The sequence below is a fragment of the Lepidochelys olivacea genome, assembly GCF_965140295.1.
Source record: "Lepidochelys olivacea isolate rLepOli2 genome assembly, chromosome: 2".
Lineage (NCBI taxonomy): Eukaryota > Metazoa > Chordata > Testudines > Cheloniidae > Lepidochelys > Lepidochelys olivacea.
Genome location: NC_140412.1, coordinates 206,024,910 through 206,039,713, shown reverse-complemented (window position 1 = coordinate 206,039,713; position 14,804 = coordinate 206,024,910). Strand labels below are relative to the sequence as shown.

At 41.0% G+C, this 14,804-nt stretch overlaps 1 protein-coding gene across 2 annotated transcripts in view; it reads left to right on the top strand.

Moving 5' to 3' along the window:
- Positions 1 to 14,804, top strand: part of PLEKHA8 (pleckstrin homology domain containing A8) — a 33,640-nt gene that overhangs the window by 2,864 nt on the left and 15,972 nt on the right. Inside the window, exons 2-6 of one of the 2 annotated variants that reach the window (XM_084618415.1) lie at positions 8,082 to 8,198; positions 9,201 to 9,356; positions 11,709 to 11,833; positions 13,561 to 13,719; positions 14,610 to 14,650. In XM_084618415.1, coding sequence (XP_084474541.1) covers positions 8,082 to 8,198; positions 9,201 to 9,356; positions 11,709 to 11,833; positions 13,561 to 13,719; positions 14,610 to 14,650 — 598 coding nt within the window. Of the gene's footprint in view, positions 1 to 8,068; positions 8,199 to 9,200; positions 9,357 to 11,708; positions 11,834 to 13,560; positions 13,720 to 14,609; positions 14,651 to 14,804 lie in introns of both variants that reach the window. The other variant, XM_084618416.1, reaches the window with a different exon arrangement.

Sequence of the window (14,804 nt, the reverse complement as noted above, 5' to 3'; positions counted from 1 at the left end):
AAAATTGGCAGGATCCAGCTGAGAGATGTTTCTCCAGTGCTATTGTCCCTCTGTGCCTCAATTCCCCCTCAGTAAAATGGGGACAGTAGTACTTGTCTACCTCACGAGGTTGTTCAAAGGATACATATATTAAAAAGACTGAATTGCTGTGGCATCTCTCATATAAGAGAGAGGTTTGGAGTTGGGATACATTAGGGTCCAGATTTTTCCATTGAAATAGGAGCAGCTACATTTGTTTTCTATTTGGATTTTACAATCTGAGACTCAAAATTGCCATGTGGAAACAGCAAAAAAATTGCTATGATCCTGCTGGATCCAGGTTTTTGCATTGCTTGGGACACATTAGAGTCTATGATTTTTTTTTGGTGCTGTAGGAGCTGCTACACTTTTTTTCTGTTCATTCCATGGAATTTGGGGAATGAGGGCCAAAACTTGCAGGGCTCCAGTAGGTGATAGATCTGGGTTTTCATGTACTGTGATATGCCAAAGACAGAATATTTTAGTGCACTCAGAGCAGCTAGACTTGTTGTCTGTTTAGGAAACTGAGGCCAATCCAGGTTTTTACAGTGCTCATACTCTGGGATGTGTCAGGATTTGAGTTTCTTGGTACAGTAGGAACAGCCAGACTTGTTCTCTAGTTTGATGGGACTTGTGGCCAAAAATCTGCAGGATCTATCAGGATTCAGCTAGATCCAGACTTACTTTAAAACACAAAATGAAACAAACTAATTGAAACACACCTGAATCAAAATCCATTTTCATAAAGAAGGGAGATGCTTTGAAAATCTCAATAAAACTAATGCAGAATGAGGGCGTCTCCCTTCTCTAGGCGTGTAAGACTTAGCAAGTCTGAGTACCCAGTGGGCCCACACAGAGAGGGAGACTGTGATAGATGGTGATGTAATTTTCTCTTTAGTGGCTATGCCAAACCCTGGCCCTGCTACTGAATTTCACAGGTCAGTCTCATCAGTGCCTCTTCTTTTGTTATTACTTAAATTATAAATTCATAGATATTTAGGTCAGAAGGGACCATTATGATCATCTAGTCTGACCACCTGCACAACGCAGGCCACAGAATTTCACCCACCACTCCTACCAAAAAAAAACCTCACACCTATATCTGTGCTATTGAAGTCCTCAAATCGTAGTTTAAAGACTTCAAGGAGCAGAGAATCCTCCAGCAAGTGACCCGTGCCCCATGCTACAGAGGAAGGCGAAAAACCTCCAGGGCCTCTTCCAATCTGCCCTGGAGGAAAATTCCTTCCCGATCCCAAATATGGTAGTCAGCTAAACCCTGAGCATATGGGCAAGATTCATCAGCCAGATACTACAGAAAATTCTTTCCTGGGTAACTCGGCTCTCACCCCATCTAATAGCCCATCACAGGCCATTGGGCCTATTTACCATGAATATTTAATTGCCAAAACCATGTTATCCCATCATACCATCTCCTCCATAAACTTACCGAGTTTAATCGTAAAGCCAGATAGATCTTTTGCCCCAACTGCTTCCTTCGGAAGGCTATTCGAAAACTTCACTCCTCTGATGGTTAAAAACCTTCGTCTAATTTCTAGTCTAAATTTCCTAGTGGCCAGTTTATATCCATTTGCTCTTGTGTCCACATTGGTATTGAGTTTAAATAATTCCTCTCCCTCTCCGGTATTTATCCCTCTGATATATTTATAGAGAGCAATCATATCTCCCCTCAACCTTCTTTTAATTAGGCTAAAAAGCCAAGCTCCCTGAGTCTCCTTTCATAAGACAAGTTTTCGTTAGGACTATGAAGTATTTTTGTTCTGTATTTGTAAAATGCTGAGTAAATTTTCAGTTGTGAATAGTGTTTCTGTAATAAACAATGTAGTGCTACAGAGGCAATATATAATGGGTATAATGTACCAAACAGTACAAGTTCCTGTTACGTTGTAAAGTGCATAACTGTATAATACAACGCTGAACAAACATGGAGTGGGGTGTGGCATTTACAGATTGATTGCTTCCAAGAAGAGGAGAAGTAGAACTGTGACATGAGAGCCAGCAAACTATCCTTTCATAGAAAATCAGACATCAGAGATGGAGAAAAGAGTTACCTCTGCTAATACAGGAATTTGCCCTCCAGTACATGTTCCACTGCTTTATCCAAACTAGATGTGTTGCATAGTGTAAATATTATTATATATAAAATGTGTGCAAAATATGATGGGACCCTGAGTACAACAAAGATATAAAAGTGCATAACTGTTCAAATCTTTTTCTATCTTTCTATACCACGAATCTGTAATGCTTTGTTTCATATGGTCCAAGATCATATGAGACATTCATGGAAACAGCAAGCTTATTTAAAATATTTGAAAAAGTGTGCCTTCCTTTTCTCTCCTAAAGATAGCAGAGGATGGAGTCTGCTGGTGGTCATCATCTCCAGTGGTAATGTTTCTATCACTGACACTCATGAGAGAAGATGAAATTTGCCTTGAAGTTTTTCCAATGTCCTAACGAGTGGTTCCTCCACTGTATTTTAATTTTCAACGTTGTACGTTTTTTTTTCCCCTGAAAACTTCCTTCTCCCATATATCCAGTTTATCAAAGATCATACAAATGTTTGGGCCCAGTTCTCAACTGCTGATGTAATGGATACACCTGCAAAAACCATGCAAGCAAAGTATATACACCTTATAAAAGGATATATAGACTCTCATTTACTAGGTTTGAACACAGAGGCAGGATCATGTGGTCACACTACTTGTGTGAACAATGAGACCATTCCTGTCTTCCCTCACCCTGCCAATTTGAGAGAGTGGGAAGCCCTGCACAATTTCCACTGAATTATTAAACCTAATACTAGGTGGTTATACCTTCACAGGGTTTTTAGAAACTCTAACTAGTCCTCTCTAAACACCTACAGAGGGAGGTATTAAATATTGGAGGCATAGAGAAGGAACTTGTCTGAGGACACAAAGAATGTGTGCGATTATCTCTTGATAGAACAGGATGTGATCCAGGAACTGAGTCCATTAAATTAGACCAGGTCTTTCTATCTAATGTGAATCAGACCTACTAAATGTGAGCTGACATAGATTCTGAAACACCGTGGTGACATACACAGCACCAGTTTGATTCTTGACTGACAACAATCAAGACATTTTCTTTTTGTATTAGTTGGTTTGAGTAGGTTAGATGAAGTACACAGTGGTGGTGCACTGAGGCTCAGATCCTCAAAGGTATTTAGGCAACTAATTCCTGTTGACAGCAATGGGAGTTAGGTGCCTAAATCCTTTGAAGATTTGAGCCTGAGTGCTTTGGAAGCTGATTTACATATATGTCTGAAATAGAGCCATAGCCCAATGTTTGTCTTAGACCTAGTTTACATCTTAGAAGTTACTTTTGCTGAGTCTTAGGAGACTGACTTGTAAAAAAAAAAAATAGCCTGATTTCAGACAAGACTTTTATAGGGTGAGTAAATTACCATTTATTATGGAGTATAAACAGCCCATAACGAAGTATATGCTGAAGATGGGAAGCATCTTCCTTTAATTATGTTGGTAATAGCTTGGTACTTCCAAATGTTCTTTCTACTCAAATTCAATTAACTTCACACTTTGAACATGAGAAGTATTTTACTTGAGATCAGCTTGCCAGAGTCTTCGTGTCTTAACTTGTAGATTAAAAAGTCTTCTAAATCAGAGATGGCAAGTACTGATTACGTCGACTGGCCCATGCGTATGCAAGCACAGAATTATTCTCTGCAGTACCTTTTCTCGCACTTTACCTAGTCTCTTAACAAGTTACATGTGAAGTAACTTCCACCATTTCCCTTAGGAAAGCTATGCTGCAGTCTAATGCTTGCTCTCAGACCTTTTCCTGGTATGTAAATGTTCCCGTAATTTAATTTTATAACTCTTAATTATACCTTGTTGTACCACCCCTAAATTATTCCTCTTCCTTGAAATGATACACCCTTCAGATACTTGCCATGGTTAATCATGCTACACTGTACTAAATATAGTTATCTCTTTGAATCTTTCTTTGAGTCATTCCCTCCAATAAGCGTTACGGCTGTTGCCTGAATACCTTTCCGTTTGTCTGATTTTAATATGCCAAGACCTAAAACTGAACAGCAAATTTCAGGCTGAATATAAAGTTCTAAATCACCTTTTTTTTTTTTTTTTTAATGCCATCATATTACGTTGAAACTTGCATCTTAATAAATTCATTTTTTTAATTAAAACTTCAAAGAACACTAACTGATAGAGGCAGATTCTAAATACATAGGCTAACATTTTCAAAAGTGTCTCCTAAATTTGGGTGCTGAACTTAAGACACCTGGTGCCTGAGTTTTCAGAGTGCTGAGCATGCGCCGTTCCAGTTGACGTCAACCCCTTGAGAGAATGGCAGAGACTTGATTTTTTTTTTTTTTTTCCCCCATCTGACCCAGGGGAAAATTCCTTCCTGACCCCAGACATGGCGATCAGTTAGACCCTGAGCACATGGGCAGGACCCACTAGCCAGACACCTAGGAAAAAATTCTGTGTGGTCACTCAGAGCCCTCCCCGTCTAGTGTCCCATCACCAGCTGTTGGAGATATTTGATGCTGGCAGTTGCAGATCGGCTACGTGCCATTGTAGGCAGTCATCATAAACTCATCAAGCTCAGTCTTTAAGCCAGTTAGGCTTTTTGCCCCCACTGCTCCCTTTGGAAGGCTGTTCCAGAACTTCACCCCTCTGATAGGTAGAACCCTCCTCTAATGTCAGGCCTAAACTTGTTGATGACCAGATTATATCCATTTTTTCTTGTGTCAGCATTGGGGCTTAACTTAAATAACTCCTCACCCTCCCTGGTATTTATCCCTCTGATGTATTTATAGAGATCAATCATATTTCCCCTTAGCCTTTTTTCAGTTAGGCTAAACAAGTCAGGCTCTTTCAGTCTCCTCTCATAAGGTAGATTTCCATTCCTCGGATCATCTTAGTCCTTTTCTGCACCTGTTCCAGTTTGAATTCACCTTTCCTAAACATGGGAGACTAAGTCCCCAGTTTATAGCAGAAATTCTTGTTGTTAGTCCCTAAGTGCATGACCTTCCACTTTGCACTACTCCATTTCATCCCATTTCTATTACTCCATTTCAAAGTCGTCCAGATCTTTTTTGTATGATATTCCAGGCCTCCTCCATATTGGCTGTACCTCCCAACTTTGTGCCATCTGCAAATTTTATTTGCACACTCCCATTTTTTGTGCCAAGATCATTAATAAAAACATTAAGTTTCCCAAGACCAATCCCCGAGGAACTCCACTAATAACCTCCCTCCAGCCTGACAGTTCACCTTCCTGTTTGACCAGTTGTAGTCTCCCCTTTAACCAGTTCCTTATACATCTTTCATTCTCATATTAATCCCCATCTTCTCCAATTTAACTGATTTCCCACATGGAACTGTATCAAATGCTTTACTGAAATCCAAGTAGACTAGATCTACTGCATTTCCTTTGTCTAAAAAAATCAGTTATCTTCTCAAAGAAGATCAGGTTGCTCTGGCACAATCTACCTTTTGCAAAACCATGTTGTATTTTATCCCAATAACAGTTTGCCTTTATGTCCTTAGCTACTTTCTCTTTCAAAATTTGTTCCAAGACCTTACATACATCTGAGGTCAAACTAACAGGTCTGTAGTTTCCTGGATCACTTTTTTCTCCTTTTCTTAAGAATAGGTACCATATTAGCAATTCTCCAGTCATGGGGTATGACCACTCCCTCCCCCCGAGTTTACAGATTCATTAAAAATCCTTGCTATTGGGCTTGCAATTTCATGTACCAGTTCCTTTAATGTTCTTGGATGGAGATTATCTGTCCACCTCCCGCATCCTCCCAATTTAGTCCCATTAAACTGTTTGAGCTTGACTTCCACCTTGGATGTGGTAATTTCTACTTCCATTAGCCACTAGCACTAAGATCCTCATTTCTCTCAGTTTTTAATAAGGGTAAGTATTAGTTTAGGTGTTGGACCATGCCTTGATTATCTTTAATCTCCACCCCATCCTCATAGTTTAGCGGTCCCACTTCTTTCCTTGTTTTTCTTTTTGTTTATACGACTATAGAACCTTTTACTGTTGATTTTAATTCCCTTTGCAAGGTCCATCTCTGCTTGGCTTTTGGCATTCTCACTTTTCCCCTGCACTTTATGACCTGCAAGAGGTAGCTTTCCTTGCTGATCTATCCCATCTTCTGTTCCTTGTAGGCTTTCTCCTTTCTCTTAATAACCTGTTTGAGATGCGTGCTTATTCAGCATGGTCTGCAACTCTTCCCTACGAATGTTTTCCCCTTGCTTGGGATTCAGGCTTCAGATAGTTTGTGCAACTTTGATTTAAAGTAATTGCAAGCCGCTTCCAAGATTCATATCCTTGAGTTCTTCAGTGCAGTCCACTTCCCGAACTAATTCCTTTACTTTTTTTCCCAAGTTTGCCGTTTTGAAATTTTGCACTTGCTCAGAACTGAAAACACAGGAAGAGGTTTCCAGGGGCTCCTAGGAAGTGAATAATCTACGTTACAAAACATTTTTTTTAAATGAGTGACTTAAAGTATATACAAAAAGAACAGGAGTACTTGTGGCACCTTAGAGACTAACAAATTTATTAGAGCATAAGCTTTCATGGGCTACAGCCCACTTCTTCGGATGCATAGAATGGAACATATAATAAGAAGATTTTTTTATATATATATATATATACACACACATACACAGATAAGTTGGAAGTTGCCATGAGAGGCTGATTAGTTAACCTAAGATTAGTTAAGTACCACTTGTCTGCAGGTTGGCCACAGCACTGGGGCCCCTTATGTGTTCTGGGTAGGTTTTGGCGGCTGCCTGCAGGAGCCTGCCAGGGCTGAATTAGGGGGACTGTGGGAGCCTTCCAGGGCCCAATGAGGAACTGAAGAGTCTGCCAGTGGGAAGGCAGCTAGTGGGAGGGAGAGGAGCTTTTCTCAGGGGGAGCAGGTGGACAGGAGAGCCAGGGCCTGCATTTTTTGCATACCCATTTTGTATGCGTTTAAGGTAAGCAGATTTTTAAAAATGTAATGGATGGTCTTTTGGTTTTTATTTCTTAAAACAAACCAACAAAAACAAGCAAACCCTCATGATTTTGGGGGTTCTGGCTCATGATTTTTGAACTCTTGGGATTGGCCACACTAACTTCTTTACATCAATACTGTTAGAAGTAAAAGTAAACATGGTACCTGATATTAACCTTTAACAGTACAAATAAATTGCTTACTGACACTGTCCTCTAAAATGAAAGGCCAGAGAAGGTATACGTGCAGTACTCCCCTTCCTGTGCATCTCCACTACTTTTAGTATATGTGAGACCACAAATTCCTTTCTCCATTGGCATGTGAAGTAACTGCATAAACTAAAGGGGCCAAGAGGACTTTGGATCGGGGGGCCAGTGAGCTATGGCCCTCCCACTTTTTACCGGCTGTAAGGGTGAGCGATGGGAGGGGGCGGGGCCTCTGGAAGGGGGTGCGGCCTCGGGGGGAAAGGGAGCAGGTGGGGACAGGGCCACAGTTTGGGCACTGGTGGCCCCCCACTTTTACGGACCTTCCACTGTTCCTGCTTTGAATGCTTTAAAAATGCCAGACCCTCAAAATAACACGTACATGTTAGAGCAGTGGTGGGCAGCCCATCAGGGTAATCTGATTGCAGGCCACGAGACACTTTGCTGATTTTGACCGTCTGCAGGCACAGCCTTTAGCAGCTCCCAGTGTCCAGGAACGGCAAACCATGCCCACTGGGAGCTGCGGGGGGCCATTCCTGCAGATAATTTCTTCCACTAAATGTTCTTGTCTGATTTTCACCTGCATCTCACGAATCCAGCTGGGCTGTAGGAAAGGCCTGTAATTGCTGCCAAAGGCTGTTGTGGTAAAGCTCAGTAAAAATCTCTATGGAAATGAGGTTAATTGACCTTTAACCATCTTGAGTATCTCCTGTTTGGGCTTTCCTTGTATAGATTCCCACAAGAAATCCACATCGTTGTTGGACTAAAGAAATGTGTGTTCTATGAAAGATTAAATCACTGAGAAATGCAGTTTTGCTTTGCAGGCTGGCAGCCTCGATGGTTTTTTCTCTGTGGCGGTATCTTGTCATATTATGACTCTCAGGAAGATGCCTGGAAGGGTTGTAAGGGAAGCATCCAAATGGCCGTGTGTGAAATTCAAGGTAACTAAGGAACTTCAGAACCTCCTGCGCAAAATTCTTCTAATTCCTTACTCCCTTATGGTTCTTAAATATCATTTTTTGTGATCTGACATGTCTTGTATCATGACTTCTCCTCCTCCTTCCACTCCCATAGCACAACATGAATATAACCTCTATTAAACATTAAATAAAGAACAAAGCATTCCAAGAACTTTTGTGTGCAGCATGCCCATCTAGTATGATGGGCATGCTGCATGTTGGCATAACACTTCAATTTCTTTTGTGAGCCATGGTGTAGGGGCTCACAGGTCCAGCTAAATCTTCCCTGGCACAGATCTAAAGCAAGAAAATCCACTGTGACGGTGTAAATCATGAACAAACTTCTGCACTTCAGCTCTTATTCCATTAGGAGTGAGCAGACTAGTGACAATAATTGAGGTATAACTATAGGTAGGAAAACTGAAAGATGGACAGAGATACAGACTTGTTGGAGGAGGTTGCCTCAAAACTGCCTTTCACAGCAGAGAGAGTGTTCCCTTTTACCGACCATCCCGCACGTGTATAAATCACATAAACGTGTCATACACCACGTCCCCTCTTCCATTTTTTTTTCTTTCTCTCTCCCTCCCTTTGTTTTGTACTTCTTTCTCACTGTATTGTAGCCAGCTGGACATGACTGAGAATTCAGCATTGCTCTTTTTTTCTTTTGTTGTTAAAGTGGAAGGGATTCCTGTTTCATGGCATGGAACATTCCTTCCCCCAGAGGCTCACAGGTTAAACTCACTAGCCTGGGTCACAAAATGGCAAGTTGGAAAGTTTTTTTGACTGTTGATAACTAGCTTTCTAATATTATTTGACCTCAAGTTTTCCCCATACATTTGCAAGAATCCCAGTATTTTTCTGTTGCAAAGTTAGGATGGGTTGGCTGCGTGGGTGTGAGGGAAAGCATGCACCATACTGGAGGGTTTTGACTCAGAAACCGGAGGGTTTCAATTCAGTGACTTTAATCTGTGTTGCTCCTAGTTCACCATGCAGATAGTACTCGGATGGATCTGATTATTCCTGGAGAGCAGTACTTCTATCTGAAAGCCAGAAGCGCAGCTGAGAGGCAAAAGTGGCTGGTTGCACTTGGAACTGCCAAGGCCTGCTTGACAGACAGTAGGACACAGAGAGAAAAAGGTAAGAACATTCTCTCAGAGCTGTGTCTATCTGGCATTTCTAGCCTTTTTGAACAATGCATTTTTTACTTGTTCTTTATCTCCCCATTTTTTCTAGGAGTTTTGCAAATAGGAATGGTAAAATCTGTACTCGAGCTAAAGTGTCCAAACCTGGGCAGGGGGCTTTCGGCACCTCTGAAAATCAGGTCTAATCAGAGATGTAGGACCTTGACTCTAATTCTGACTTTGAACATTGTGATCTTGGTTTATTTTACATTATGAAAAAACTAATTAATCCCATCGGCTACTTAAGCCTTCGAAGACCTCCTGTGAGAGTTAAATAGGGAACACACAGACTTTGCAAAGGAATGTCTTAAACACACATACACACGCTTACTCTAGGAATGCACGTGAGACTCAGGCTGTGTCTACACTGCCATTTTCAGTGCTAAAACTTTAGTCATTCTGGGGTGTGAGGAAACACACCCTTGAGTGACAAAAATTTTAGCACTGAAAAGTGCCAGTATAGATGGCGCTTTATTGCTGGGAGCCGCGCTATCCTGGCGATAAAGCAGCAGCGCTGTGACGTGGGCAGTGTAGACATATCCTTACAGATCTAGGAGAAAAACAATAATTCCCTCCCTCCATGACCTCACCACTCCTGAGAGTCTTTTGGGTCCGAGATCTGCCCGTGTTCAGGCTAGATGGAGACGCCCTTGTCTCCCTGCAGCAAGTCCCTCCTGCTGCTGGCGGTGGTCAGCCACTTCCACGCAGAAACCTTCCTGCTAATAAGCACAGTCTTGGTGAAGAGTCCCAGTGTGAGGCCCCAGGCCCCAGCCTTCTGAGTTCTCCTGCTCAACACCCTTGTTGAATAGAGGGTGGTAAAGCAGGCAAGAGTCATTAGCAAGTCAATCGTTGGCACCATCTGGGTGACTCTTCCTGTGTTAACTCTCCCAAAGGTGAGAAACTTTCCCTTCATCTCTGGCCTTGCTATGCATCACATCAGACTATAAATACATCAGTTCAAACTGGCTCTCGACACAGAGTCAGACACAAAATGCAGGGTCTACTCCACAATGCAAGTTTACAATAGTGAACAGTTAGCCAGTGCATAAAGGTTACACACCCACAGATAAATAGTATTATGCACGTGGTGTTAATGTGGTATATATTAAATATAAGTGTTGGGCAATCATGTAAAATCTTGTTATGCTTACTCTTACTCACTTGAAAGTATCCCACAATACCTTGTAACAGTATAACTCAGCATTTGGCATAAGGAAACTATCAAAGGCACGGTATGTAAGTATTCTACCCTGGTTCAGGTAGGGAGTGCCTTCATGACCCATTTAGTTCAGAATTCTGTTCCAAAAACAAAGTGTAAGAGGGGAACACCGTGCTACCAAAAAAACAAGGTAATTTTCTTATTAGTCTTGGATGACGTGCTTTTTTTTGTAAACAGGTCTAGTATAAATAGAGGTAGGTTTGGGGGCTTATTTTGGGAACACATCTTCTGCATAAGGTGAAATGAACATGCTGTGAGAACCTGCTTCTCAGAATGATTGGTGATGTATTATTTCTCTTTCCTGTACCAGACTGTTTTGTCTATAGACAATAATTTGGTCTCTTGGACATTTTTAATATTGAACCCCAAGTGTTGTCAAAATTAATTGGCTATACATTTTTAATCAATAAAATCATACAAAACAAGATGAAATTCACAAGTTGACACAATGTCACAAGGTGAAATATCCGTGGTGTATTTGCAGAACTTGAAATACTTTCATCTAACAATTTAACTTTTTTAAATTTGTGGATCATTAATAATCTATTGGGGGTTTTTAAACTGGCTTTCAGGCATTCAGATCCCTTAATTATTAATAATGCGATAGATGGATGTTAAGATGAGCTGTCTTTGTCAAACTCCCTTTTCCACCCTCCTGTAGTTTACAAACAAGGAGCTATGACCCTCTGACAACTGTTGTTTATACCTCCGATTATTTAGCAAACAGGCACATTATAGTATGTAGGGATTTAGTTCTTGAATAAAAAGGCTCATGAAGTCAGACATTTTGTGGTAGAGACTCTTTTTTCTTTCTCTCTTGTAGTAAGTTTGTGTGTTTATAACTTAACAGCTCAGTTGGAACACTCTATTCCTGTTTGTGTTGGCAAATATCAAAAGGTCATGTTTTTCAACTGTCATAAAATGACAGTTCTAAGCCTTATGTTTTCAAATCAATAGAGCATGTGTTGAAATGTCGATCAGATGGGTTGGACTGGATTGCAATAGTACTAGTTATTTCCTCAACTTTCCAAAAACATCTACTGCAAGACTGATGGGATGTGTCCAACTCTCTTCTTGTCTCATTTTTAGAGCTCACTGAAAACACCGAAGCCTTGAAAACCAAAATGTCAGAGCTTAGGCTGTACTGTGACCTCCTTGTTCAGCAAGTGGATAAAACTAAGGAAGCTAGCATTTGTGGTGTATCAGAATCAGAGGTACAACTTTGTTTTCATACAGCCCTACCCCACTGGGTGCTGAGCACTCTGGACTTGTCCCGTGGATTGAACACCTCACAGAACAAATGCATCATGACTTCAAGAAAAGAAGCATGTTATCCAGTTTAATGTTGCACTGACTTTCCTGCTGAATGCACATAGGAGAAAAGTACCTAAAGGCTTCAGTTAGCAATATGATATTTTTATTATGTATTGCTATCCATTATGCTGGCTAGTACTGAGGTCATATACAGTAACTATGATCAGGATAGTAATGCCTCAAAAAAAATTTATGGTTTCACTGACCTTGTGCCTGTAGTTCATGTTTCCAGGAATAAAGTGCACATACTTGATGAAGAGATGCTATGCAAGAAGTGCTTAATACTTGATCCTAATTAGCCTGCAGTCCAGGACTGTTAAAATCCTCCTTCAGTCAGTTCTGTTCTTAGGCTGAATACGTAATGATTAAGAGAGAATGTAGAGTCACAGTGAACCTCAACTAAAGGAAGAAACTTGTTGACTAGCCCATGTGATGGCTTTTGGAGTTTTAACCGAGCGTTCATTGGTTTTGTGTTAGAAAAGAAATACCAGTTCCAGAAGCATCTCTTACAAGCTTTCCTAAAGAAGGAGCTCTGTTTGGGAATGGCCTTTTAAAGAAGAGGGTATGCTCCTTCTCAGTGCGAGGGGTAGGGAGGTGGAAGGATTTTATGTGCAAAGAACTTAACCTCTCGGAGAGGAGGTGTGGTTTTCCAAGTTGTACGGTCCTGCAGTGGTGCCTCCCAGTGGAATTTTATTCGCAAGTTGCAGGGCTGGCAGATGACTGCATGAAGGGGAGTTATTGTGGTGTCCAAGCCAGCCAACTAGAGATACTGGCTGAAGTCTTGATGACGGATTTAACAAACTGTGTGGTGGTAGTAATGTTATTGTGCCTAATTTGGTCTTGAATAAAGGACAAGTAAGCAGTTGTTAGGACTGTTGTAACAAACACACATATAATGTTGTTGTATTTACCCACTTCATAATTCAGCGTTATGGGGCAAATAAGTCCATATTATTACTGTCCCTTTACCTGGCCATAGATTATTCAGAGCTGGAAGGGTTTAGCCTAATAGCAATCCGCTATCAATAACATGTTTGTTTCTGTGTTACGTCTAATACACAAGGGTCAGGACAGATATAACCCTTTGCCCGGAGTATGTTCTATAGACAAAGTAGGGGTTTGGTGCCAGCATAGTACTTTTGCTTTGCACCTTGTTCAGTTGCAGTCACCTTTCTTTGGGTTTAGGTACAATACATAAATAATCTTATCCTAGGCCACTTAAAATGTCATCTTTTCATTCTCTTGCCATGGTGTCCTCTGATCATACCAATCGAATAGCAGAATGTCAGGTCCTGGACCAATACTGAATTCACCATGGCATGTGTTTACCATGTTTTAACTCTGGGCATATGGCTTATAAATAGATGTTGCTGTTGAAATGCTGCATTTTGAGATTGGTGTCACTGGAGGCTGACAGCAACAGGAGCATCTTCAGAAGCTGCAATCCCAATAGTGTCTGCTGTCATTGCTGTGATCAGATGGCCTCTTATGTGTAGTTCTTTGAAAATATTGAGCTTCTGATAATTAGGAAACAGGACTGTTGGGATGATGGGTTTTGTAAACTTCAGTCTTTCCAAATTAAGCATTGATGGCAAATAAAGTGTCTTGCCATCTGGTTATTTCACAGAATGGAATTGATATGGGAGCTCTGTTGAAATCGACATGTAACACATTCCTGAAGACTCTTGAAGAATGTATGCAGATTGCAAATGTGGCCTTCTCTTCTGAGTTATTACATCACACCCCATCAGGATCTCCACACTTGGCTGTTCTCAAATTAAACAAGGTAATGTTGTGCAATCTCTGCTGTCACTCTCAACATGGAGAGCTTACTACCTTTCCTGGAAAGTAGTAGCTGTGGTGGTAAGGAATGGGGTTTTTAGCCCAGGATAGAGATCGTAACCATCCACTGGTGACATCCTGGTGTGTCATATGGATTGTAAGTGATGCAAGACTCAACTGTACATTTAAGTCACCGTTCACTTACTGTTAATAGCAGTTGAAACTCCTTACTCAGTAATACTTGGTATCTGATCCAGCTGTCAATATCCATGGCCCAGAATATTGTGACTGTGTTCTAGCTGCAATGGAAGCCCCAAATGAATTTTAAAAATAACCCCAGCAGCATGTCTGCAATTGTAAGCTACCCAGAAGTTGTAGAGTTCATCTCACTGGTCTCACCATCACAGTCTCAGATTCCCCAGGCCTATTTGTGAAGCTGGAGCAACTCTCCTGGCTAACAACAGATTAAGGAGAAGGGAAGAAGGGACACATGTTTCTTCATCTGGCATGTGTCAGGTTTTTTAATTTAAACATACTCAGGAAGAGGGTTTCATTTCCTTTACCCAGCCTTTCACAATGGCCCCACCTGTTCCCCAGCTCCCACATGATTGCCATACTTTGTTTTGTTTGTGGAGGTAGGCAGTATGCTGCCTGGGGATTAGCCTCTCTTTTGATCTTTGCCAGGTAACCTTCGGAATAGATCATTTACCTGAGAAAGGCCCGATATTTTCATGGTACAGACCTCATTGCATATGTTCGTGTGGGCCCCAGATCAGGGAAATATGAAGCATACACTTAATTTTCCTCATTGACTTCCATTTGAGTTAATAAATGTAAAGTTTGAGAAGAACAAAATGCTGCTTTCTTTTAAGAATACATTTTTGGTTTTTATAGGTAACCCCTCCCGTCTCCTCCAGTAGCACTGCAACAGAAAGGTACGCTGACGCTCCTTGTCTTTTGGTTGGTTGGTTTGTTTTCTTCTAAGAATGGCATAATTTTTTTTCTGGTTATGTCTGACTCTCCCATCGTGTTTTTTTTTTGTTTGTTTTGTTTTGTTTTTTAATGTATTGATATTGCAAATACCAGATA